A 27,281-nucleotide genomic window follows, 5' to 3' on the forward strand; every position below is an offset into this window, starting at 1 on the left:
TTTAATAATAATATACTTTATAAAGACAGTACCATCGCGTGTACAGGCAGGAGCCATCTTTGGGAAACAGCCTCGACCAGTCGAACCACTAACGCCGTGCTAAGTGAGCTGAACTGTGAGATTCCAAGTCACAGTTCAGCTTGTAGCACGGCGTTCGTGGTTCGACTGGTCGAGACTGTTTTCCAAAGATGGCTCCGCGATGGTACTGTCTTTATAAAGTATATTATTATTTTGCGCCGGAGTTCTCCTTTAATGACAGAATTTTCATTTTTGGGTGAATTAACCCTTTAAACCTCAAGCAGCATATCATTCCTAACTTTCATTAAAGCTGGATGAATTCTTAATCCTTTATGTTTCAGTAACAAATTCAGTTGACTTTCAGTCTGTAATTATTTATTAAATTGATTTATAAAGCGAAACATGCCAAAGTTTTTTTGCAAAACAATTAATAATGCAAACACGTTGTAATAAATATTACGCTAAAGTGGGTAATAGTATAAACTTTATTCTACTATACTGTCATTTTTCTCTTAAAGATCAACTAACGTAAACTAACAGTTTAAGTGAGTTAAAGTTAAACTATAGACAAATATGTTCTGGAATATATCTTGTTTTATGAGCACACCTGAAACCACTTTCCTTTTCTGTCCTTCTATTTTTCGGTCTCCTCTTTTTAACCACCCAGCTCCATTCTGGTATAGAAACCTGCTTTTTCACAATTCAGACAATACCTGATGGATGAAAATCATTACATTAATGCGCATGGAAGATTCAAGGTTTACATTATCAGGTCATGTATTTCATGGGAATGAAATCCATGACCTTGTCTTTGCCAGAGCCATGCTGTTTAAACTACAGCAAAATCAAATCTGACCTTTTTTTTTTTTTTTTTTGTAGAATATCCCTTTTCACTCAAAAATTACATCAGATTAGGGAAGTAAAATAGGTTGTGGAAGTCATTTCCTGTTGACTTTGTATGTATGTACAACGGGACAATGCTTATGTACTTGATGTTTCTGGCCTAAGATATATATTTTTACATGCTGTTTTGCATGGGTGCTCTTCTAATCTAACATGACAAATGTACACTGCAAAGGTGTCACAGAAGCACTTCTGAAGTGGCGAATTAGTTGTTTAATACTGCTCAGACTGACTGTTTAGTCATATGGGGTGGTGTAGGTATATCATCAGAACTGGGAAGTCTAATTCGCTGCTGGTTCCTTCGAGAATGTCCTATGGGTTTTTGATTTATGTGTAAAATAAAGTCTGTGTTAACTTTGACATTTTTTTCTACAACATAAATTACACACACCCATAGCAAAAACACGCATTTTGGACGCAATTATGTTCATTTTTGAAAACATAAATTTTTAATAAGGTACTAGATAAGTGTATGTTGTAGAACAAAATGTCAAGTTATGTTTACCACAGGATTTATTTCACTCATAAATCGAAGAACCCTATTATGAGACCCCATAGGAAAATCTCGAAGGAACCAGTGCCAAATTAGACTTCTGGGTTCTGACATCATAACTGCGCCACTCTATACCTGATTTTTACTTTGATACCTGGGGGCCTTATCTCAGCTGTGTAAAAATGCCTTCTGTTTCACATACAAGCTGCTATAGAGCCATCTGAAAAGAAAACAAAATCTTAAATGTGATCCTCTTCTTTTGAGATGTTTCAACACTTGCACAGTGCTGTACACTTCAAAGCTGTAACACAGTGTATTAATACAAATTTGCTATTGAATTCCAGATATTTTCTCTCCCTTAGAGACACATGCCCCACTCTGAGGGGTTGTTTTTGGACATCTGTGGTGCCAATACACATCCTGGACGTGTGAATTAAAATCCGTCGTTTGCTTCTCTCCAAGGATGATACATCTTTGTTAGTTTAAGTCAGTTATACACCTCATTAAATCCCAGAATCGACTGTTGTTCAGAGGTTCCCTGAAGACTGAAGGGGAAGAATAAAGAAACAAAACACTTAATAATAAAATGTAAACGCTTTGGAAGTGGCATTAGAAACAAATCAAATGTAAAAATCCTTGAGTGGGACAAAAGTGAACTCTAAAAGGAGCAGCATGTGTTTTCAATTGGGTCCTCTGGCTGTGATTTGATTAGAGGCCCTGTGGGGTCCGCATGTGTCTTAATTACTTCAAATGTTGCATAAAAAAGCCTTTCTGTATAGCTTCGCCTCTACCTGATTTGACTTCTGGCTCCAGAGAGGCTGATTTGCGACGACGAAGTTTGCACCATCAAGCGTTTCAAATAAATAACAAAACAAAGCTGAAACATACTAGTTTAACTCTGCAAACTACATCACTGCACTGCGCACATTGATTTTTCAAATAGAAATGCTTTATTTTTTATATACTTGTTATAGTGGCCTTGTCATGATTCTGCCATCACGTCTTTGATTTCTCTGGTCTTGTGGCAGAATCATGACAGACCCATGTTTTCATGTGCAGCACATGGCCATTTGTTTGGACTATGTGCTTGCGTTGTCGCGTTTTGTTAGCCCGCCCCCTTGTTATCCTCATCTCGTCGTTATTGTCTAGTCAGTCTCACCTTGTCATTAGTGTCACCCTTTATTATCCCCTTGTGTTTGCTGTCCTGGGTCGGTTCATTGTCAACCATTGTCAAAACTGCGTGTTACTCTCTGTGAGTACATTGTCTGTTTCTTGTGATAAGATTCGTAAGTTTGTGTAGCCGTTTGTATTCTATCTGTCTAGTCTTAGTCAAAGTTTAGCTTCCTAGTCTTGTCTATGTTTTGCCCCCTCGTGGGTTTTGTTTTCTGTTTTGTGCCTCAATAAACCCTGTGTGTGCATTCAGTCTGCTTTTTGGGTTCGTCTATCTGCATCCTCATAACAGGCCTAGACAATCTTAACTTTTGCCTTTGTCTATTTTTTTCTGACTGATTGAAGACAAACCGAAGAGCATTTTCTGTGACTTTATACAACAACAGAACTAGAGCATCGCAGCAAAATCTTCAAATATTAATCTGTTTAATATTAAAGATGTTGTCGGCCGGTGTGAGGATCTCATTTTTAATTAAATGAGCCATTGATTAGCACACAAACCCCAAAATAACATAATGCAACCTTTTTTTACGAGGTTGTGATTTTGTATAAATTCATACAATGTGAATTATATGAAAACGTGTGATATTTAGAAAAAAAGAGCATTAAAATGTCCATTCTTAACCCCAAACCTTTAAACAACCATCATTCGACAAGCAGATTGTAAGAAAAGTACGAATTAGATCATACAAATTCATACAAATGTGCCACCATTTTGCCAAAATGTTAAATAGTTAAACATTTACATGAGAATTATCACTTTATGGTGATCTAACACATCATTTTGTTTAAAAGGTTTTAAGGACTTATATGGGGATGTTAAATCCATAACCCTATAACCTTAGCCCTAAATGTTCTATTTCTAAAGTCAACATCCTTGAAAGCTATTGTGTAATTCCCACACTTCTCATTAGCACCATAAACAACATCATTGCTGCACATTTGTATTTTGATTTAAGTCACACATTCTTTAAACTATGCGTTTACATTTTCTCTACACATGTCCGTTCAGTAACCTGAACGCTCTGTACCTTTGTAATATGATGTTTGAATTATTATCCAGCCATTGACTCAGTCCATCTGTTAGGGCTCTTAATGGAAAGTGCTGTGTCAGTAGACCAGTTAAATAACGTGAACGTGACATTCTGTGAGAGCTCTGGCAGATTATACGAGCAAAACCCCTGCATACCAACAGGCTGGCCAGTTTCAGAGATTGGTTTATGAGCCATTCTAACATGGGTTATGGTATCCCATATTAAACCACAAAGATTTTGAGAAAGCTTTGCTCAATGACTTGGATGGTTTCTATCTGCTTCTTATGGATGTCATAATCACTGAGTGGGGAATCTGGGAGTTGTGTACAGCCATATAGACTAACCTTTGCTTTCAATGATGTAATGAATAACTGATATATGAACAAATATTGCAGTCGCTTATAACCATGGGAGTTAAAATGTGTTCTCATAATATCTATTTCATGGAGTTTTCTCTTTTTAAATCATGTTTTTTATTTATTCAGAAGTTTTATATCTGTTTTGGTAACACTCTATTTTGATGGTCCCTTTTGAACATTCTGTTGACTATATAAGTAACTCTGCAACTACATGTCAACTAACTCTCATTAGATTAGAGTATTAGTAGACTGTCTACTTAATATCTGATAGCTCTTTTTTTTTTGTAAAGGTCCTCGAACAGACTTTCTGCTGACTATAAGTAACTTTGCAACTACATTTGAATTTATTCTAACCCTACCAGTCTATTACACTATTAATAATCTAATGAGAGTTAGTTGAAATGTAGGTGCAATGCTACTATACTAATAGCCAACAGAATGTGTTCAAGGGACCATCAAAATAATGTGAAACCTCAGTTTTATGCTAATTGCAAAGTAAATCTCTTGTTTCTTTTAAGCAAATGCCATGTTTGAATATGTGGAAACACAAATAAATACAGTGGATTCAAAGATTTCCAGAAAATAGTAACTTAAATTAAATGTATGATATTTTTATAGAATTTTACATCCTTTTTTGTTTCCTTTTTGTTTCCAAAAGTTTCCTTTTGTTGCTAAAATAGCAGCGTGAACATTCTTCAGAATATCTTCTTTTGTGCTCCACAGCAAAAAGAAAGTCATGCGGATTTTGAATCACGCGAATAAATGATGACAGAGTTTAATTATCTTTTTTAGTGTTCAAACTATTTGTCCGGAAAGATTCAGTTAAACACACGTCATATCTCAAAAGTTTAAAGTGAAATCATCAGATACAGTGCAAAACAGGTGTGGTTGGATGGAACTGTGCGCATAGACAACATTACGTCACACTGAACCAACTGAGGTCTCGGATCACTGATACCCTCTCCTAATATGAGACTGACTGCTGGACAACCAAGTTAATGAATGTTTAAAACAGCACCTCTTGTGGTTCAATGTAATAATAAATCTTTGCTGGGCAGACATTGCCCCCTTGTGGGTCAGTGCATTTACTTTGATGAAGGTCAATGGAAGAAACAAAACAAACATGAAGTGCTCTTGAAGTGACTCCCCCTATGAGGCCCATAAAAACGGCCCTTCCTTCACCGCCCAAAACACACCCGACATTAGCACAACATTCAGATTCAGAGCTCAAAGCACAAAACAACTGGAAAGATGATGTCATATTCATGTCAAGAAATTGTTTGTTACACATTTGTGTGGTTGCTGATTTACTAATGAATTTCACTGAACAAGAGGAAGTCTTAAATAAGGCTTCCCTGACATGAAAATGTAAAAACAAATTCATTACAATGTCTAGAGACATTTTTTATTTCAAAGATCTATGACATTTTATCATAATTTGCAAATTAGCTCTCTTTCAGTTCATGAGTGTGATTTTAAATTGAACTTGCCACAAACAACAGGAATTAAATGAATTATAATTTCCTGAAATTCTCCTCACTTCCATGTCACTTCATGGAAAATTGCTTCATTAATTATGCAAAAATACACACATTTATTCCCTGATTTGTAGAATGTCTTATGAAGTACAATACTATCAGAGCAACCATTTAACAGCCATTTAATTTTGCCATCAATATTTTACACTTACAGCAGTTTTTTAAATTTCATTCTATAAATTCTGCTTTCTTCAAATCAAATTTAAATTCAATTCATTTCTGCATGGTGCACAACCCTAATGGAAACCCAATGGTGTTTTTAAACAGAAAAGCACTGAATTTTGATGATAATGATCACAAGAAAACGAGTTGATTTATAACACATTTCAAATACAACGGTTAATGAATTTGTGTTTTACATAGGATAAAGTAAAAAGAAGAGACAATTGCACACATTTTAAATGTAATTGTGCCACAATAACCATCAGGCATGCGCAGTCTCAAACCTCTCTCTCTCTCTCTCTCTCTCTCTCTCTCTCTCTCCCTCTCTCTCCCTCTCTCTGTTCGGTGCCATCATACAATAACAGTGCTCTTAAAGCCCATTCTCACCATAGCAACCTCAGATGAACATAAAACACTTGATGAACAATATCAGAGGGGGTGGAAAGACCGGATTTACATGTATGACACCCTGAGAAATCTGTTCAACAGCACAGTGGAGAGAAGCAAGACGTCATGGAGTAACTGGCACTCACAGGTAACTTCTCTGTCTTGTTTCCACTGAACTGAGTTGGGTGGATCTGCAAATTCATACGCTCATCTTGGTATGTGTATTTGTTCGACTGCTAATTTGAATCCACAAGAAATTATGTGAACTTATGGAGTGATAATTGTTTGAGGTGCCAAATACAAGTTTAATAGTCAATACTAAGAAATATAAACTGTTCAAAAAATTGCACTGTAAATTCAACAAAATAACAGTATCTCACTTGATTGAATTGTTAATCTTCCTCAGCAGCAGTGTATATGTGCTGTTACGTGTTTTGTAATGATATTTTGCTTTGATAAATAGCAAGGCAGGAGGCATGGGCAGGAGCCAGTTGTCCGCCCACATAATCCCGAACTCCCACGACATGACAGGCCGTACACGCCTCCAGATCTCCAGTGGCGTTACAGCTTGGCTTGGAACACGCATTCATACTGAGGATAACACTAAAAAGTGTCATCTTTTAAAACTACATCTCTTTTCACACATATTCTGTCAAATTCTGTCAACCTTTACTCACCCTCATGTCGTTCCAAAGAATATTCTATAGAATAGATGGACCAAAAAAACAAAAACACTAAAAGAAGAAAACTTTGGTCACTCTTTAATTTAGGGTCAAATTCTCACAATTAACTAACTATTAAAAAATGACTTTTGCCTAAATAAACTCCTAATTGGAAGGTAGTTGTTACGTTTAGGTATCTGGTAGGATTAGAGCAGAATAAGGCATTAATATGTGCTTTATAAGTATTACTAAACAGCTAATATCCTAGAAATATGCATGCTAAAAAAGCAACTTGTTAACAGTGAGAATTAGACCCTAAACTAAAGTGTTACCAAAACTTTTTATGCGTTTTGTCTTTTCATTTTAAGGACAACAGCATTTTAAGGGGCTTGAAAACGGAAACTTTAAAAAAGAATTAGTTTCAACGTGCAGGTTTTTGAAAACTATACTATAGCTACTTGAAGACAAGCCTGCAACCTCAGCCAAAAAAGCGTAACACTAACGCTGCGGTACACAAGGAAGGAGATAAGAGGCCGTTTTTTTTAATAGATGTCAATGGATGAGAGACTTCACCACGCTAAATAAAAATGTTTTTGTAAGGAAAAGGCTTAATAAATCGACAGCCCAACAGCTAATCTTCAACATGTTTGCTCTTGAACATTATTTTGGGATTGATCTATTTTTGGAATTTACACCGGAAAAAATGCTGTTTTATGAGAGAAGTCATGGACAGGTGATGTTGCGAGACAGATATGATTCAGTCTGGCACTTCTCATTCATTTAATTGTATGGTATCCGCAATCAGTGATTGACTGTCGCACAACTCTGAATTAAATTCAATGACATCGAGGCTGTAATGTGATTGGTTATCAAGGCACATGTGATCCAAGCTAGCCATTGCGCTTTCTCCAATGGTAAGAGCCGCAGATCCTCTCATCTCCCAATAATACGACAATCTCTGACGATACCGCTTTCGTCTCCGTGTAAACTACTAAAACGTGAATTTGTTAAAACTAAAGGTGCGTACTGTTTCTTTACAAAGTGACATCACCAACTATTAGCCTGGCATTCATAACACAGCGTTTTTAATAGTTTTCGTAGACCCGGGTGAACGTGGATTGTTTTGACAACATTGTACGTGAAAAATGCAAATGCATTTCTGTTTTTAGTACATCGTTGTCGTGTAAACATACCCTACTAATTTAGTAACCCTAACGCATAGAATTATTAACCCTGACACAGCGTTTCCCAAACCCTGTTACTGAAGGCACACCAAGGGTCTGTTTACACAGAACGTGTTTTTCCATTCCACTGCGCTACTTTTCCATTGTTTTTCAATGTAAACAAGTGCTACACGGACATGTTTGACTGTTGTGCTCGCGTCTCGCATCTTTTGCAGCATCTCTCGCATGAGACTGCATTCTAAAAATGCGGAGTGCATGTTGAAGGAAGTTCAACTTTTAAAAAACGCATCTAAAGACCTTGCTTTTTTCCCCCATTGCACTTCCCGCACCTTGCGTTTTTCAAAACCACAATGCATTCTGTGTGAATGGCCCCCAACAGTCCACATTTTGGATGTCACACTTATCTGACCCATATATTATTGGTCTTGGAGTCTCTACTAATGATCTAACGAGTTGAATCAGGTGTGTTTTGATTAGGAGGCGTTGTTGTGTAGTGTTGGTATGCCTCCCGGAAAACGGTTAGGAAACACTGCTCTAACACTAACATTCTTCAAAAATCCACAAAAGAAAGAAAGTCATACAGGGTTGGAATGACATGAGGGTGAGTAAAGGATGACAGAACTATCCCAAAAAAATTCTTTATCTCTGGCAACTTTTATTTAAAACAAACTTATGGCACACATTACTAATGGCTCATACTTCAAATCTGAGTTTGAACAATTTGTATTAAACTTTGTGCTACAGACGTGAATGATGCCTCAGATTGTGCTGCTTGTTGTGGAGAGTTTTACCATTTTCACCTGGTTAACGATAATAGGTGAAAAGAATACTATAGACTTAAATTGAAAGTGGGACCCAAGCTATATTTAGAGACTACATATGGCTAGGAGTTGAGAGACTACATAACTGTTCAGAACACCTGTGCATCCACATATTAATGTGCTAAAAAAAATCACTTAAAGTCCTGTTAGTCAATCATTTTATCCCTTAAAACTCATCTTTGCTCACCAAAATGACATATTTAAAAGTTTTTTCCTGTGAAAAGAAATTCTTGCCTTAAAATAGCTTGAATGTAACTCTACACCCTTTCTTCATTTAGTACAGAGCCGTTGAACTACTAAATTATTATTTAACGGCTCTGATTTAGTATACGCAGTAACTATAAATATGCAAATTAGCCCCACCTTCACTCACTCATGCCAGCTCAGAGACCCACCATACGGTCAACTTTTACTCAAATTATTGTACTAAATGCTGCACAAAGGTATCGCACTTTAAAACGTCAGACACATAGATAGCGGTAATTAATATGATTAGCCTTTTGCTTGACTACGTTATCAAACAGCTAAAAATGTGTTCCTAATGTTACACAAATCATGTTCCCCTTCGCCAGTCAGACAACTGCCTTCTAACAATCAGCATCCTTGGAAATGCTTTGAACATCATAGAACATCAGAGGAGAAAGGCATAGCTATTAGTTCATCATGATTAATGACATAACATCATAATATACATAATCAGTGTTGTGCAAGTTACTTCCAAACTGTAATACATTATACATTACTTGTTACTGTAATTTAAAAGTAATTTATTAGGCTACCTTACAAAATTACTGTCTCAGAATTGTAATGCGTTACATAACTCCTGTATTACTTTTGAGTTACTTTCACCAAAATAGCTATACAGTAATAGAACTTAACATTCTAAGGATGTAACGATATGCGATATGAAACCGAAATCGCGACACTCAGATCCACGAACCTGCAGAATGGCGACACACCCCTTCCAACTCCAAGAGTTATCCTTCCCGTCCAGATCCAATGCTACCACATCTTTAAATTACTATTAGTATTATTTGAATTTTGAAGTTAACATTATAAAATACATAGACCTACACCACAAAACTAGTTGAGGATTATTTAAAATTGGGGAATTCCAGCGTTTTGGAAGTGACATTTGCAGTCAAAACTTGAAATATAAATTCTCAGAAAATGCATTTAATACCAATATATTGAAACGTCGGTTTATCCATAGGATACCCCCTTAAAAGAGTCTAGACATTAGAAAAATATCAGTCTACACATGCGTTTTATATTTAATATGAGGGAAATACACGTATTCATGCGTGACAAAAAAAAATATTTAACTTTAAGGAGGCAAAATATTTTTTTTGTAATTCTGTGAATTACACTGTGCAAATCAAAAGTAATACTACCCACCGGATGAAGAAGGGTTGGCTCTTCACAGAACATAAAATATTCATTTTATTTTATTTTTCGTGTTCGCATTTATGAGGAAAAAACAATGTAGGCCTACGTGACAGTTCTGTTACGGACATGACCGCTCTGAAGCGGTTTAGAAAGAAAACACAGAACAAATGGAGTAGCCTAATGCGCATACGTCCAACTCGCGAATGTACAGTCTTCTTCATCCATTAGCCGCTTTTCCACTGGCCAGCGCGAGCACAGAGGCCGAAATCATGCCTCAAGGCACTCCTGTAAAAAGTAAATCGCTATAAAAAATATATCAGATGCTGCCATTTAGTCTTTATTTACAAACTTGGACACCACACGCGGCTATTGACTGACCACGAACAGGTAACTTAGCCTCCTTGCATTTTTCATTCGTGTCTCTCGGTCTTGCTGTTTTTTTGTTGTTGTTTTTTTTACAATTAAAACTAAAAGTGTGTTGTAAAGCAAGCGTAACTGAACATGTAATATAGTAAAATATTACTGAAAATTGATTAGTAATGCCGTAGCCTACACTACTGCGTTACAGCAAAAAGTAATATGTTACTGTAATGCATTACTTTTGTAACGCGTTACTCCCAACACTGTAACATCATATACATAATTCACCCGCTATATTGCTATGTACACGATTTTTAATATCAACAGAAAATATGTCCGTAGCATAGAAGCTTAATGATGATATGCTAAAGCCCGCCGGCACGTTGAGGTGATTGGTTAAAAGGTGGTTTGTGTTGTGATGTCAGAAACACCGGCAATTTCAAACCACCTTTGGTTCACTGGACTTTTAAGGAGAAAATACTCAGCAATGGTGTTGACTTATGAATTTGCACATGGTTTGTCTGAAAGCATATTAAAAACAACACATAGACATATAAACAACATTAAAAACATGATTTTCACCACAGGGTCTTTAAAACACCCCAAAACTCCCTAGCATTCTGGCAGCAATTGTGCATATTCTCAAATTTTCTTCAGAAAATGTCAAAATCTTGTTGCATTAGCCTATACATGATGCTTAAGAAACAATTGCTCAGTGTACATTTCTATGAAATGTCATGAAACTTTTGAATCATATATTTTCAAATATATCCACAATTAGTTTACAGTGCTGGTCAGAATTTTTGGTAAATATGATCAAAGATGGCTGTAAAAAAGACATCGGCATTGTTAATCCTTTTGATATTTTATTTTTTTAAAAATAGCAAAAATCTAACCTTTTAAGTAAAAGATTTGAAAGTGGGGGAGAAATCACATTATGAAATAAATGTTTTCTCCAAAACACATTTGGGAACAATTAAATGGACAGATGAAACAAAAAAAAATGAGCTTTTTGGCAGCAAACTGTCACGATGAGGTGGAAGCAAGGAGGAAGCAGGATCCAATTGCAGCACACTTTATTTAATAAACTCAAACTACATAAAGACTCTGGCTAGGGCACAAGACTCAGGAACAGAACCACCAACATCAAGGTACAACAACAAGAACTCACAAAGACTGGACTGAAACACAGGGCTTAAATACAAGGCCAAACAAGCTAAACAAGATAACAAGGGGGCGTGGTATACATGAACACAAACGAGGAGCGGGAAAACTGAACAGGACTGAACCAAAAGCACAAAGACCGGGGGAACACAGACAGACATTACAACACAAACACTTAATTTGGTTCATACAGGGATAAAAAGTACCCCATGTGTAAAATGAAATAATCTGCTGTATCTTTACTGCTGTGGGACTAATTTTCCTGGACATCTTGTTCAGATACATGGCATCATGGATTCGATCAAATACCAACAGATGAAAAATCAAAACCAGACAGCCTGTGCTAGAAATCTTATAACGGGCCATGTTTGGATCTTCCAACAGGGCAGTGATCCAAAATCAAAAATGGGTCACTGAGCACAGAACCAAGCATCTGCAATGGCCATCCCAGTCCCTGACTTGAACCCTATTATATAGAAAATGAGTGAGCTGAACTGAAGAGAAGATGCGCCAACATGGATCTGGGAATCTGCAGGATCTGGCGAGATCCTGTGTGGAGGAATGGTCTCTGATCTCTTGTCAGGTGTTCTCCAAACTCATCAGGCATTATAGGAGAAAACTCAGAGCTGTTATCTTGGAAAAGGGAGGTTGCAAAAATTATTTAACAAAAGGGGGAAAATAATTGTACCCAATGTGTTTTGGAGAAAAACCTCTATTTCATAATGTGATTTTCCCCCCACTTTCAATTATTTAACTTCAATAAAAAGTTAGATTTTTGCAGTTTTTAAAAAATAAAATATCAAAATGATAAATAATGCAGATTTCTTTTTTACAGCTATCTTTGATCATATTTACCAAGGGCCAAATCATTCTGACCAGCACTGTACATGATCTGGAGCATTGCATAATGTTTAATGATCAAATGTCTTTCCCTGTTTTGCTTCTCCTCTACAAGACAGGTTGCCAGGAAAGTTAATGGAAACCTCTAAAATAGTAATTGCAGCCACTGTTACCATGACAACTGCGTCTCTAGATGGAATTACAGCAGAAATACAGATCAGAAGAGTCTTTCAAAACATTCACTGGAAGATCAATGTAGAATTTTTGGAACCATAAAGACAATTACTTTATCGGTTACGTAACCGCTCCAGTGATTTACTCAAACTTGAAATCTATCACACTTTAGATGTAGGTCAGAAACGGTCCAATTTAGTGATGTAACAAAACTGGCTGAGAATCTTCTAACTGCTGTAAACTTTTACCACCCCCTGGTGGAATTAGTGTATAGTTAGCCAGAAACTAATCTGTGCAACTGTCCATATTTTTTTTAGTTCAGTATAATAATTCAAATCAGTCAATTCTTACTAACAACCAATGAAAATACAAGGGATAAGTGATAAAGCCTGTAACTTTGCAATATGACCTTTCTCCACAGGCTACCCTCCTGCCATGGCCCACGCAGACCCAGAGGTGCACTGGAGATGGTTGGAGCTCCATGACTCTGTGTCCATGGTGTCTGTGGAGAGGAAGTTCCGGACAGCTGCGGGAACAAGACAGTGGAGGATCCACCGTCGACCCAAACCCAGGCACTCCCTCTTGGATGAGCGGAGGCTGCACTATGCTGCTTGGCAGGGTTGTCTGGAGCAAGTCAGGGCCATGCTGGGACATGGTGTGCCTGCTAATTGCCAGTTAGTGAGCTATAAACTTGAGCGAACAATTCATCCAAAATTTTCAATTCTGCCATTATCTTCTCTCCCAATTGTCATTTCAAATGTTATTTTTGGCTACACCTTTAACCTGGTAAATTGTAGATATATTGTAGATTTTTTTTTATGGCAGCAACTATTTGTAAATGACATTTACACTAGGTGTAAATAGCGATGTATGCTATTTACACAAATTGAAAATAGCAGTGCTTTCTTTGCACTAATGTAGCCTCTCATGTTCGCACCGCCCGCTCTAAGCGGAATGCTAACCCGAGCCTGTCCGCATGGGAGGCGGGCACTCTAACAAGGAGGCCAAAGACCGCAGTCTCTAGCGCCAGATGCTAGAACGCTTCTTGAGAGTGAGGTTTACACGCAAAGCTCTCACTGGCCTACGTTTGTTACACTAAGTGTAAATAGTTGTTAGTTGCTATTCATAAATAGGCTACCATTTGAACCTAAGTGTTCACTCTGATGAACTGGGATTAAGATCCATGTGCAGTTTATTGATCAACAGCAGAGTCAGTGTACTTACAAGTGCGGGTCGAATCACAGCGACTAACAATCATGGTCATAACAGGCAGAGGGTCAGGGCAGGCAGCAGACAGACAAATACAATATCCAGATGAGCAAGACGGGGTCAAAAGGCAGGCAGCAAGAGTCATGATAATTTAAAAAAAATTAAAAAAGAGGGGGAGTCAAAACCAGGTGGGACAATCGTTGGAGAAAACGCTCAGAAATTTTAGCCGTGGCAAAACAAGGGTTGAATCCGAAATCGCCCCATATACCCTCAAATTGGGTATTATTTGAGGGGAAAGACATTTGTTGTGGTGTCCGAAACCATAGTGAACATTATCGAGTGCACTCTTTCTATCCCACATTGCACCACAATAACGAGTGTACAGCCGATGTACGCTCAACGGCTGTCTGAATTCACTCACTCGTTTTCATTCACCTCTTCAAGGGATCTGTATTAGTGGACTAACGTAGGGAATAGTAATTGAGGGTTTAGGAGGCGATTTCGGATACAGCCAAGACTTCTCACTGAGCCTAGCATGCTCAGTGCTTAACAGGTGTGTGTGCAATCAGTCCACGTGAGTTTGGGGATTTGTAGTCCAATTGCTAATATTCAGGTGAGAGAAACCTCAGGTGAGAGACGGCGGGATTTTCGTAGGTAGAGTATGTGAGAATTTAATAAAATAGCATGCAATATAAAAGCATATTCAGTGTATATGAATATATTTATTAAAATTATAGATGGGTGCTGCCTCATTGGGGCATTACTTGTCCCTGTCCCTAAAGCCCTCACCTACACTTTTGCCATTTTGTCTGGCTAAATCAGACAATGGTGGGTGGAGTTAGTGTAAATAGCCTTTGCCAGCAAAGCAAGCTATTTGCGCTTGGTGTAACTAAACACTCCGTTGTTTAATTAATCTTACTTTTTGTAGCTTACATCGTTGCAAGAAACAATAAAAGCTCTCTATTCTATGTTTTTGTCCTGTCACGTGTCAGTGTTTGTTTTTATTTTCATTAGTCACATGTCTCCCTTTGATCTGCTTTCCTGCCACTCATTTGTTTCCATGGTAACCATCATTAGTTCATCCGTCTCACCTGTTACCTCGTTAGTCTTGTCAGCTGTGTCTCGTTTCCCTGATCTGTTTCCCTATGTATTTAAGCCCTGTTTGTTGCCTTGTTCATGGTCCGACCTCCATTGTAGTAAGTGTGTGTGAACCTTCTGTCTGTCTTCGATGTACCTTTATGATTTATATTGTGAGTATAAGTTTGCATTGGAACTTTTTATTCTTCTTCTGCCTGCAACACACCGTGACACTAACAAGCCATGACACAACACAGTATAATGTTTTTGTTATTAATTTTCACTTTCCATATATCCCTTTTAAATTAGTATTATTACAGTGTCAATTGTTAATAACAGAAGGTAACCGGTTAAAAATAGAAATGTCTAATGCCATGCAAAGAGTGTTGTTAATACCAAACTAAATATACAGACATATTTTTCACTGACTGGGCCATTTTGTACTTCCAGGGACCCGCATGGTTGGACAGCTGTCCACCACGCCTCTTTCAAAGGTCATCTCATGCTGATCAAGTTCCTGTTGCAAACTGGCCAAGTGGAGATAAATAGCCAGGACTTCTTCAACTGCACTCCCCTGCACCGCTCTTGCAGTGGAGGAAACCCCGAGACCACAGCCTTTCTCCTCCAGAAGGGGGCATCACATTCAGAAAGGTCCTGCTCTGGCCAGACGCCGCTTCACCTGGCTGCAGCCAGTGGATACCTGTGCACGGCACGGGTTTTGCTCCAGCACTTGGCCTCACCGAACGCTCAGGACTTTCATAAGTGGACACCCTTGCATTGGGCAATTTTTGGAGGCTGGGGGGACGTGGCGGAGCTCCTGCTAGATAATGGGGCAGATGTGGAGGGAGGAAAAGGTGTGGGCATGAGCCCTCTGCAGCTGGCAGTGTTGACAGGGAATGAGGCGGGTGTGAGACTGCTGTTGCACCGAGGGGCAGATGCCAATATGAGGGGTCCTAATGGGCGCACAGCCTTGCACCTTTGTGCCTACTCTGGAGACAAGAAGGTGATTGACTATGGGTTTGAAGTCGCCATTAAATGAAATTCCACCTAATCTATTTTCTAAATGGATGCTATAGACCTTATTTAAAAAAAATCTATCCATGTTTGTTTTATTTTTAAATATGTTTTGACCTCATAATGTGTCAAAGGTAGGGTTGCCACCCGTCCCTTAAAATACGGAATCGTCCCGTATTTGTGAAATAAACTGCGCGTCCCATATTGATTCAAAATGGTTCGTCCCGTATTTCCGAGTTGTCTTAAACGCATCATCCCATGCAAATCATTCAACCCGCATTCTGTGAAGACTCGTGCTATTATACCCTTGATTGGGTAGTACTCGCTGCCATTGTTGGTTTGACTGGTTTGTTTAATACCATCAGGTTCAGGGCCAATCAGAGTCAAAGGAGGGAAGGTCTTTTGGCAGAGAGGTGATAGCAATGCTAGAGCTCAGAGAAATCAAAGCACGGTCTCACAGTTCTTCATACCTAAGCATCTCCTGAAGCAGATAGTGTAATGACAGTTTTTTTAATGAGCTCAATAATGTTCTGATTTACGTTTTCATATGATGCCTATGCCCATTCGTTAAGAAATAATGTTATAATTAATGAATTATATCCATACATTATGGTATGATTTGTTTATTATGGTTAAGGTACACAGTCAGACACATGCATTTTTTAAATAAGAGAGAGATATATTTAATACATATTTAATCATAAAAATTTGCATGTGTGAATAAAATGGCTTATGCTTAACAAATCTAGAGAATTTCATCCTTTAATACTATAATTAACAATAGGTCTGAATACATAAATAATTTCCATTACACGAGAGTAGATGTTAAAACTTCATGCTGATTTGTACTGCGCTTTCACCAAGATAAGCACCAACTAAGACGTAGCTTTACAGTAACCTATGCTTCTCCATCCATTTACGCTTCTTTCCAAATGGTGACGTGAATCTCCTTCTGTCTGGTGTTAATAGCTGCGGTGTATTTGCACACACAACGCCTGCAACCACAGTGCGGTCCCCTCATGACAACCGTCTGGATTGAGCAGAGTAGGGTACATCTCTAGGGTCTTCAAGTGGGCACCTTCCGTCCTCAGTGTTTCGTCGACTAGCCCATGACACCTCAAGAGGGCTCGACAGTGACTCTGACGTCCCAGAGTCACCCCCCCCCCCTCCGTCCCCCACTCAACTCAGCCCAGCTTACTGACCTTTACATCCCTCCTGCTGCTGAGGCTGCTCCTTTGACCTAACCACAATCTCTCACAACCTCTACACAACCCAACCATACGCGCCAACCCGTTTGACTAAGGCTGTCGAGCCCCACTGCGGACGTTAAAGCGGTCAGTGGCAATGGTTCCGTATGGCATACTACCGAAAAACACAATATCTGTCCAAACACCAATCCTCATTCACTCAAAATGCACAGGAACGTAATAACTGTAATTACTATGCAAACTATACAAATAAACCAACAGACTCATAAAATTTTCAAGAATTTTTCGAAACCGTAGCATGGCAGGCTGTACACAGCTAGCCAGACTCTTTCCGTCTCAACCACAGCCAGTTGCTGCTCCTCTCTGCTGCTTCAGATAAGTTCTTTACTGTGGGATGCAACTCTTGGCCACCGAATCCGACGTCTATGAGAAACCGGGTTGTGGAGTGTGCCACAAATCATCGACAACCCACTTCCACTGTATAAACCCGGACTTTCCATCCCCGCTGTTCTGCTTCAGTGGCCAGCTGAGCATACAGCAGTTTCTTCCTATCATTGACTCATCTACAGCATCCTCCCATGGCACTGTTAACTCTATCAGTTGAACAATGCGTGCTGATCCAGACCTCAAAACAATATCTGGTCGGAGGTTAGTGGTGGCAATCATAAGCCGTTGATCAAGATCAGCCAGCATTTTCCAGTCCCTAGCAGCTTCCAGTTGTCCTGAGCGAGAATTGGTTTTAACACCTTTTCTTGGTGGTTGCTCGCCTGGGCGGAGGAATATTGTCTTATTGGTCATGTTACGCTTCTCTTCCAATGCTAAAGCCAAACATCGGAGTACTTGGTCATGGCGCCAAGTAAACCGACCTTGGCTAAGAGCCACCTTACATCCTGTCAAAATGTGCCTTAATGTGGCAGGTGATGAACACAAAGGACAAGAGGGATCCTCTCCAACCCAGAGGTTTAAGTTCTGTGGTGATGGGAGAACATCATATGTTGACTTGATAAGGAAACTGATCCTACTTCCATTGACCAAAGGTCTTGCCAGCCCATCTTGCGTTGTTCCACACTCTCCCATCTCATCCACTCTCCCTGCTTGGCCTGGGAAATGGCCTTTATACACATCATCCTCTCCTCCTCTCTCCCTGCTTGGCCTGGGAAATGGCCTTTATACACCTCATCCTCTCCTCCTGCTTTCGCACCTCGTTGACTACAAGCTTCCTCCTTTGAGCTGGGGCTGCCTTGTGCCATTTAGGAGGAGCTAAACTGAACCCAAAACCCCCTCTTCCATGCTGTATCTGATATCACAATATCACCAATTTGAAGGGCAGCCTTTGCCTCTTCCACAGATTTCTTTGCTGACCACTTTATACCAGTTTTTAACACAGGTGCTGCCTCCCTTACACATTTGTCGCGTGACTCTACTAAGGTCATTTCCAGTCTGACCTTGGCGCACTTAAACTCCTCGGTTAAAGCACAGACTGGCAGCTGCAATATTCCTTTCATATAAGGTCCCATTCTGCTGAGGCAGCGTAAAACTCCCGACCATTTCCTGATATATGAACTTATTAACGCTTCCAGCTTATCCACTGTTGTCAAAGAAACCTCGTACACCATCAGTGGCCACCGCAACCACAGCAGTAGACCAAACTGAAAGCACCAGAGTTTAAGTTTGCCTGGTAGAGCGCAGCTGTTTATGCTCTTCAACCCTTCCACTGCTTGTCGCCTAACTTCTCCCACTCAAACTGTGTCCTTCAGATCCCCATCGTACCATCTCCCAAGACTCTTCACTGGCTTCTCAGAAACTGTTGGTATTGCCTCACCATTAATGAAGAATATTTTATGTACCACCTTGCCTTTAATTATCTTTCACTAAATTTGTTATCGACATCGGTACCCTGAGAAAATCAAATGCTGCCCAAAGAAGCTCATGTGGCACTGAACCATATGCATTAGCCAAATCCAGGAATGTCACATGGAGCTCCTTCCTCTCCTTTTTAGCTGATTGAATTCGTTGCCAGATAAAATTGTGTTCTAGGCATCCTGAGAACCCTGGAATGCCCGCTTTTTGAACTGAAGTGTCAATGAAGCCATTCTTTAATAGGTAGGTCTACAATCTCTGAGCAATAATGCTGAAGAAAATCTTACCTTCCACGTTTAATAGTGAAATAGGACGAAACTGACTGATGCTTGTAGCATCTTTTTCTTTAGGTATAAAGACTCCACCTGCTCGGCGCCATGCTCTAGGTACAACCTGCTTTTCCCATGCCTCTTTTATCAATTTCCACAGAATTCGTAGAACTCCTGAAGCACTCTTGTACACTCTGTATGGAACTCCATTAGGCCCTGGAGATGATTAAGCCCTTGTCTTTCTCACAGCCTGCTCTATCTCTTTCCACTTAGGTGCACAGACCTCCATTTGGTATTCTGGTGGATTGATAGGTGGGATGTCTGACGGAATTGACAGGCTCATGCCTTTTTGCATCTGTATCCGTTTCCTCCAAATATGTCTCTAGCTCAACCCTAGATGCTTTTAAAGTCCTATTCTTCTCACTGGTGAATAACTTCTTTACAAATTTGAATGGGTCTTTATAGAAATTAGCCCTCGCATGCTCCTTCTTTTTGTAGCGTTTCCGTAGGCGCTCAGCTCTGCGTAATGTTGCAAGCTTATCTTTTATGGCCCTTTGTAAGAGATTGAGTCCCTCCTTCTGACCTTGTTCTGCTCTTTTCCATTGCTTCCTCAGCTGCCTCGTTTCTCTAACTAACCCTTCAATTTTCTGCTGCCGCCTAGACATTCCAGGAGTAGTTTTGTACCTTTTTTCCACACCAAACCTCTAACTTCCGTATGCGTAAATGATGTCCCCAAATTTATCCAGCTTCTTTTCAACTCTACCAGTTAATCTTTCCAATGCAAAGCATAGATCTGTGTTTACCGTGTCCCATGCAATTTTCTCACAAGCTCTTGGCCATCTAATTCCAGGCCTATGCCCATTGAGGTTTTTTCTCTCTTTTGCTGGTTAATCTGACCGGGTTCACAAGTATCAATGTGTTCAATACTAACTGTCCAAACCCTCCCCTCTATGACAGGGGTGCTGATATCCTGTGAACTGTGGTTTGCTTCCTGTTGCTGGATTTCACTTGACTGACTGCGTAAGAAGTACTGATCAATGCGAGCCCCTTGTCCCTTCTCTCTCAAGCATTTAATATTCCCTTGATGAATCTTCAAACCCCTGACCATTGTCGCCTTGCTCCAGCAACAGACAAAAGCTTGGAGCTCAATGACTTTGCTAACTGCAGAACCTGAACTAGTCTTTTATGAATTACTCTCCATACTCATATCCGTTACCGTTCCAAAGTCGTTAACCATGTTTTCCAACATTGAGTCATCTTCCACCCCCGCTCTCGCAAATAAATAAATAAATAATTAAATGCATAGATTTTCTTACCAATAATATAAATAGTGTTATAATTAAATTTAGAAATGTTTGTATATTATAGGTTATTTATGTGTGGTATCACTGTTTGGATGGTGTTACATGTTTGAAAGAAACCGCTACTCAGTGCTGCACGGAGTGACAAGTACACTTAACGCATAACATAGTCCAATACTGCACATTACTCCTTCTGGTCTACTGATGTTTTTGATGTTCAAGATCCTTTGCTAAAGTCAAAGGTTTTTCCAATCAAATTTAGTATTTGTTTGAATATCAACGCATTTGTTTAATTTATAGTGAATAAGTTATGGATCTGTGAATTTAAAACTTTTAATAAAGTATGGTTAAAATCTCACATACAACTCTGAGGAAAGGCAGTTTCTTTTGTGGTCTCATTATCACACTTTGTTAACGTTGTTTATGATAGAGTGATTGCATCTATTCACACTGACTTCAATAGCAGATAGCTTATTATAATGTTCATTGGTACTGATCTTATTACTTTCCTGAAAATATGTTTTGAGTTACGATATACCACCATTGGCATACCATCGGTCATTGTGGCCCCGAGGGCTTTGGCCCCGAGGGCTTTGGCCCCTGCTGCTTTTAAGGGAACTATACCTTTAACATTGTTTACTTCTGATCATTTTGGCAAACACATTTTAATGTCAGGTGTAAACATGTCTAAAAATTCAAAACCGGATCTTCCGGTGAAAATGACAGACTTCTCTAATCGTTTAGTTCATTTATACCTCGTTTGTGTTCATTTGCCTCTAATTTTGAGTGCCCACATCTTAAAATCCATTCAACAACCGATGCATAGAACCAAATCCTGGACTACATCTTTTTGAAACTATACCAGCATTTACCCCTGGTTTCACAGATGAGGTTTAAGCCTAGTCCCAGACTAAAATGCATGTTTGGGCTGTTTAAACTGAAAGCAACTTGCGATGACATATCTTAAATACAGTGGTCAACATTGAAGTGGATCAAAGCCTTTTATCAAAGTTATGCATTTTGTACAATACCTGTTCTTGTCTTAGGACAACTTTGATTAACTTTTTTGATCCAATTCAAATGTCTCTATTTTTTTTTCTATGGCACATTTATAAAAGCTACTTTAATATCCTAATTGAACTAAGGCCTAATCCTGGTTTAATCTGAGCCCTGTCTGTTAAAACAATGCTATAAAGTTGCGTTTAGGCCGGGGGTTTAGGAGCTTATAAAATGGATTATAGTCCAATAATAGATTGTTGTGGGGAAAAAAGACATAACTAAGAAAAAATATACAGTTAGTATCTTTTACTATCTATCAAATATTTGATTTCATTAACCTGACATTCCTGAAGGAACTAGCCTTTCCTCAAAAATAATATATAATAATATCAACCTGGTACATTTTAAACACGATTTGAAGTTCTATAGTGTTCTAGCATTACGACTGGAGCTTTAGTTTTTTACAAACCTTTTCCAGAGTACAATATCTATCAGATGGTCAGTGGATTGATTGTGGGTAGTGCCGACTTTGAGTTAATAAGCTTATTCAATTAAATATTGCTACTTTTTTTATTAATTTATTGTAGAATAGTTACAAACACATACAACTGAAAATACCTCCCTTCCAAAACATTCTTGGGGAAAACCTCAAATCTACCAACTGTTTTCACATTTTTCTTTGAAAAATTATGTTTTATTAACAAAGTTCAGGAGGAGCACATCCAGATAATCTACCCAACTGGCATTAGAGGAGGCTTAAATATAGATTTGACTTCTGTTTCATGAACGTTTTTCCACCATCTCTCCTCTACCTCAACTTCCCACTATTGTTTATTCCTATCCCAGCCAGGGATGGGGTGGGGGTTGGGAGTGGTAGAGGTGTTCTGTGTTCGGGCCAAATTCTGAGCTCAGAGCCATCTCCTCGGACAGCACACCAAATACGCATAATTTATAATATATCCAACTATATGTAAGTGTAACCTTGAACTAGAGACTGTAAAACAAGTGTTCTGGCTGGAAAATTGGCAAGTTGGACTCTGTTTTAAACACCATTTAAACAAAAGTAGCAGTGTAATAGTTACTTTATAACAGGAGTGATTTAATTATGTTATGCTATCCAATATTTTCTCATGTGATCATTGAGTGATAAATGTTCTGGCTAAAAAACTCATGTCTACATGAAGTGTCCTAAACACCTAAATGCATTTGTTTCCAATCATCCCTATTACCGCAGCAAAACTTGCATTGCCAAGACTGTGAAGTCAAGGTCTCGCTGCCCTTTTGGCTGAATGCTTTCAGAGTCACGCCAACCGCATGCAGTGAAACAGATGGCACATGTGTGGGTGAAGGGCAGTGTACAGTTCCTGTCTGCTTAGCACCATTTGGTCTTTCTTTAACTCTCTACTTTCCATCCTCCCTCTTCTGTCTCTTCTAACCGTATCTTCTCCTTCCCCATAGATCCTCCAGAAGCTGTTAAAAGGAGGGGCCAAGGTTGATGTCAGGGATGGAGATGTGGCGTCTCCGCTGCATCTGGCTGCCCGCAGTGGCTCCAGGGCTGTAGTGCACTTGTTGATTCTGAACGGAGCAGGACTTGAGGACAGGGACAGCCTCAAAATGACACCACTGCACTACTCAGCACTCAGGGACAATGTTGAGGCTGCCAAACTGTTGCTGCATTACGGGGCAGATGTGAATGCCGTGGAGAGGCTCGGACAGACACCTTTGCACCTGGCCTCAGAGAGGGGTCACTGCAAGGTGTGTTGATTTTCTCTCTCTCTCTCTCTACATCTATCTATCTGTCTATCTGTCTATCTATCTATCTGTCTATCTATCTATCTAGTAAAAGTCTCTGTTTACTCCATTTATTATTAGTGGTCTCAAGAAGAAACAATTTAGGGCCTACTTACACTTGGTTACTTCCTGCATTTTCTCTGATAGCTATCAGTTTGTGAAAAGACGAGCACTGCTCCAAATATGCCTGGCTATTTCCCTACTATATAGTAGGTGAAAAACAGTATGTGAGCCGAGTAGTATGGCCGAATTCATAGTATTCATAAAACAGGTGAAAAGTACCAGGATGACTTATTACTTCCGGCTAGATTCTGAAGTGCACATTCGATGGACACTTTAATATCCCATGAGGCCACGGGAGAGGATTTGTGAATGGAGGTGAAGCAATGCAACTGACGCCGTGAGTTACATACATGGTGGATGTACGTCCCAATTTTATTCATACTACACGCATTCATACTACATGGAACATATTTTGTAAAGTCCCCATGTAATCAAATCTTTGATCACCAAAATTACATATTTAGAAATTTTTTCTTGAAAAAAAATTCTTCATGCCTTAAAATAACTTGAATGTCACTCTACAGTACACCCTTGCTTCATTTAGTAGCAGTATCTATACATTTGCAAATTAGCTTCTCCTCCACTCACTCACATCTTTTTGTAAAAACACCACATATAAACAACATTTAAAAGCTCGATTTTCACCACAGGGGGACTTTACCGGTCACAAAGTTTCAATTTCAGTATTCAGTGTTACAGTATGTGATTTTCGATGCAGCACAGTTGTAAATGCCCCCCAAAACGCTTTCAAGACAGATTTAGAACCCATCACTCAAACCACTTCAGGAGGCTCCTGGTTGTAACACGGAAGAGGCGAGGAATGCAGGCAGGCAGAGGTGTGGAACTAAGTACAGGTGTATTTAATTTTATTTTATTTAATAACAAAAGAAGCAAGGAGCACAAAGGGCAGGAGTACAAGAAAACAGGAAACCAAAATACAAGTACACACAATTATTCTGAAATATGAGAAACAACTGACAAAGTAAACAGCAAACACTATGGCTTACGTACACAGGGAAAACTAGATAACAAGACACAGGTGCAAATGATGAGGGAGAAATCAGGGGAACCAGAAGGACTACAAAAGGACTACAAAACAAGAAATAAACCTAATAAAAACTAAATATAAAAGTCCAAATGAGAAAATGAAACCGGTAGCTAAATATGATAGCACTACTGCAACATACATTGCCGCAGATATGGCCTGCCAGAGATGATAGTTGAGCAACTTTTTTTTTTAACAAGTAGATGCGCAAACTGCCACAACTGAAACTCAACGTACTGCGTCACATCTGAAAACTCAACACAGAGTCAATTCCATTCAAAATGATAAGCCCGTGCTGACGCACCTTGAAAAAGCTGATAATAAATGTCACCTCATATGATATGCGACATATCTGTTGCTTTTAGTGGCATAAAACTCGGATATATATATGTTTTGCGGAGACACATTTATGTGGCCAGGTGTAAATAAAACAATTTTAACAAATCAGATAGCTATCTGATCATTGAAAATGCATTAACTGAAAAGTTGCTCATCTGTGATTTCGCTTTCCAATGGGATGTTCTGCTCTATGTATTATATAAATGTGCCTTTACTTTCTCAGAACACTTGTGATTCAATCCACAGGTCTTCAAGGTTCTGCTAGACAAAGGTGCTGATCCTGCTGTAAGGAGCAGCTGGAGAGAGACAGCAGAGGACGTTGCAAGAACACACAACATGATAGGCATCGTCCAGCTCCTTCAGCAACACCAGACTGTCAGGATGAGCGACCGAGTTTAGGCATTGTGCAGAGATGGAAGAAAAAACAGTGAATTAAGGCCTGATCACACAGAGGACAAATTTACCCCCCTAAACCTAGTCCCAGACTAAAATACATGCTTGAGCTGTTTTAACCTAAAGCAACTTCAACTGACATGACATATAAAATATGTCAGATCCATTGTTTTGTCTCAAGATGCACACCAGTAATGTTGATTTTCTAAGGCACTTTCATAAAAGCTACTTAAATGTCCTAATTGAACTAATGCCTAATCCTGGCTTAATCTGAGCCCTAGTCTGTGAAACCAGGCCATAAAAAATCTTTCTAATTCCACACCACAACTAACGATACTGAGGAACAGTATTGATAGAATCACTTTGAAAACGTGTTTCAGTTTTATTTATTTTTTTAGCTAATGAACGATACAAATGATGGTGGCTTTGAAGTCTTGGGATTGCAGTTTAGTTCATTTTTATAGCCAGCTTTTTACTTCTACCGATTGTATTTAGGCTTCAAAATTCATACAAGTTGTGTTAATTTGTGAAGATTATCATGATGAAGAAAACTCGTAAGAATGACAAATGTTTGTCAGTCACAGATCTTATATTCTACAATAATCCAGAGTTATATATTATGCAATAAACAATCCTATTGGGATTTTGTTGAGGGAACCAGGGTGATGCTGACTTGGTGATGGTTGGCCTACAAAAATATGTCATCCTGCAGCACTTTATTGACAGCCAATCCACCTGAGCCTAAGCATTTAAATCGGCAGACGACATAACTGCAGCATGCTAATAATAAACAGAACATTGTCACGCTTTGGTGGTGCTGATATAGTTATTGTTATAGTCATCTTCGTAGTGTGAACAGGCCTTATTCAACACAGTCCACTGGTTTGATTGGACAAGTGGCATTCCAAGAAAGTTTATATTTTGTGTAAAAGTGTGGTCAGATTTACTGTTGTTCGACAAACATTTGTGGTCGAAACAGAGTCATTTTTATAGGTATCTGTGCAATCAGGAATTTTGCTTGAGAGCAAAAGATTTCCCCCTTGCAGATTTCGCTCAGGTTCAAGTTGGTCCTGCAAATTCACCATGTTGACCAACAGAAAGCTGCTTGGTTTGAAATTGAAAGTGACTTCTGTCAGAGCTATGACCTTTGTGCCCGTGAAATTTACAGAAATTTCTCTAATGTGACCTTACCTTAACAGAAGTGGAACTTGTATTTGTACCTGATCTTCCCTAGCATAACATTACCATGATAACATAATTTCTGTCAAAATGCTGACTGTGACCATTGCTAGAAATCATAGAGGGTGGAACAAATGTTTAGTTTTATTCTTACTTTTTTTCCCTTTTTTGGACGGTGATGGATGAAACCTCCATTTGTAACTGTAGTACCTATAGTTTTTTGACGCAAAGTAACTTATCTTTTAAGGGTCTATACGGAAATAAAATCATCTTCAACATTCAGATACTGGCGTGACAATTTCTAGTAAAGCATTATCATTTCAGCACATTATAATTTTAAATATGATTTTTTTTTTATTGCAAAGAAGAAACAACACTGTAATGAAATATAAAAATCTCAGTAAGAAAGACTACAAATCTAGGCAAAGAGTTCAGGTATTGTTTTACTTGTGAATAAAAAAAATTGCAATGCAAAACAAAATAAAAAAGTTTACCAGCATGGTTACTGACAGAAAAATACATATTTTAGGGAGAAGTTTAATTCACATTTTATAACATGACATAGATAACACCTTATTATGGAGCTGGCTATTATGCAGTTTCTTAAATTGTACTTTATCTGGTTAGGAATGCTTTCTTTTTCAAGCAATAGCCATGCTCTCACCCCGTTTTTTGTTGTTTTTGTTGTTGGTTTTTAAACTAGGGGATCGTTGCTATCATGTGTGTCTTTTCTCATGACGTCAGCCACACGACGTACCCGCGGATTGATATGTACTTTACTGCACACTGACTTCAGTTCCTGTCATCAGCGTCATGGTACTTCCCGTATCCAGTTACTGTGTAGTGGCTGCAATCTTAAACTACACATAAATCTTA

The 27,281-nt window shown here is 38.8% G+C and overlaps 1 protein-coding gene across 2 annotated transcripts; it reads left to right on the forward strand.

The window, feature by feature from the left end:
* The first annotated feature begins 6,011 nt into the window (after positions 1-6,011).
* On the forward strand, positions 6,012-26,689 carry ankrd67 (ankyrin repeat domain 67). 2 transcript variants are annotated; one of them, XM_077248316.1, is made up of 6 exons: positions 6,173-6,212; positions 12,029-12,208; positions 13,080-13,332; positions 15,395-15,947; positions 23,054-23,350; positions 25,080-26,689. In XM_077248316.1, the coding sequence occupies exons 2-6, from the start codon at positions 12,160-12,162 to the stop codon at positions 25,230-25,232; spliced, it is 1,305 nt and encodes a 434-aa protein (XP_077104431.1). In that variant the 5' UTR covers positions 6,173-6,212; positions 12,029-12,159; the 3' UTR covers positions 25,233-26,689. The 2 variants fall into 2 exon arrangements, with proteins under 2 accessions (XP_077104432.1, XP_077104431.1); XM_077248317.1 differs by lacking the exon at positions 12,029-12,208 and having other exon boundaries at positions 6,012-6,212.
* The last annotated feature ends 592 nt before the right edge of the window (positions 26,690-27,281 follow it).

Source organism: Siphateles boraxobius, unplaced genomic scaffold (genome assembly GCF_051911475.1).
Source record: "Siphateles boraxobius isolate OS27281-9 unplaced genomic scaffold, OSU_SipBor_1 30, whole genome shotgun sequence".
NCBI classification, from domain to species: Eukaryota; Metazoa; Chordata; class Actinopteri; order Cypriniformes; family Leuciscidae; genus Siphateles; species Siphateles boraxobius.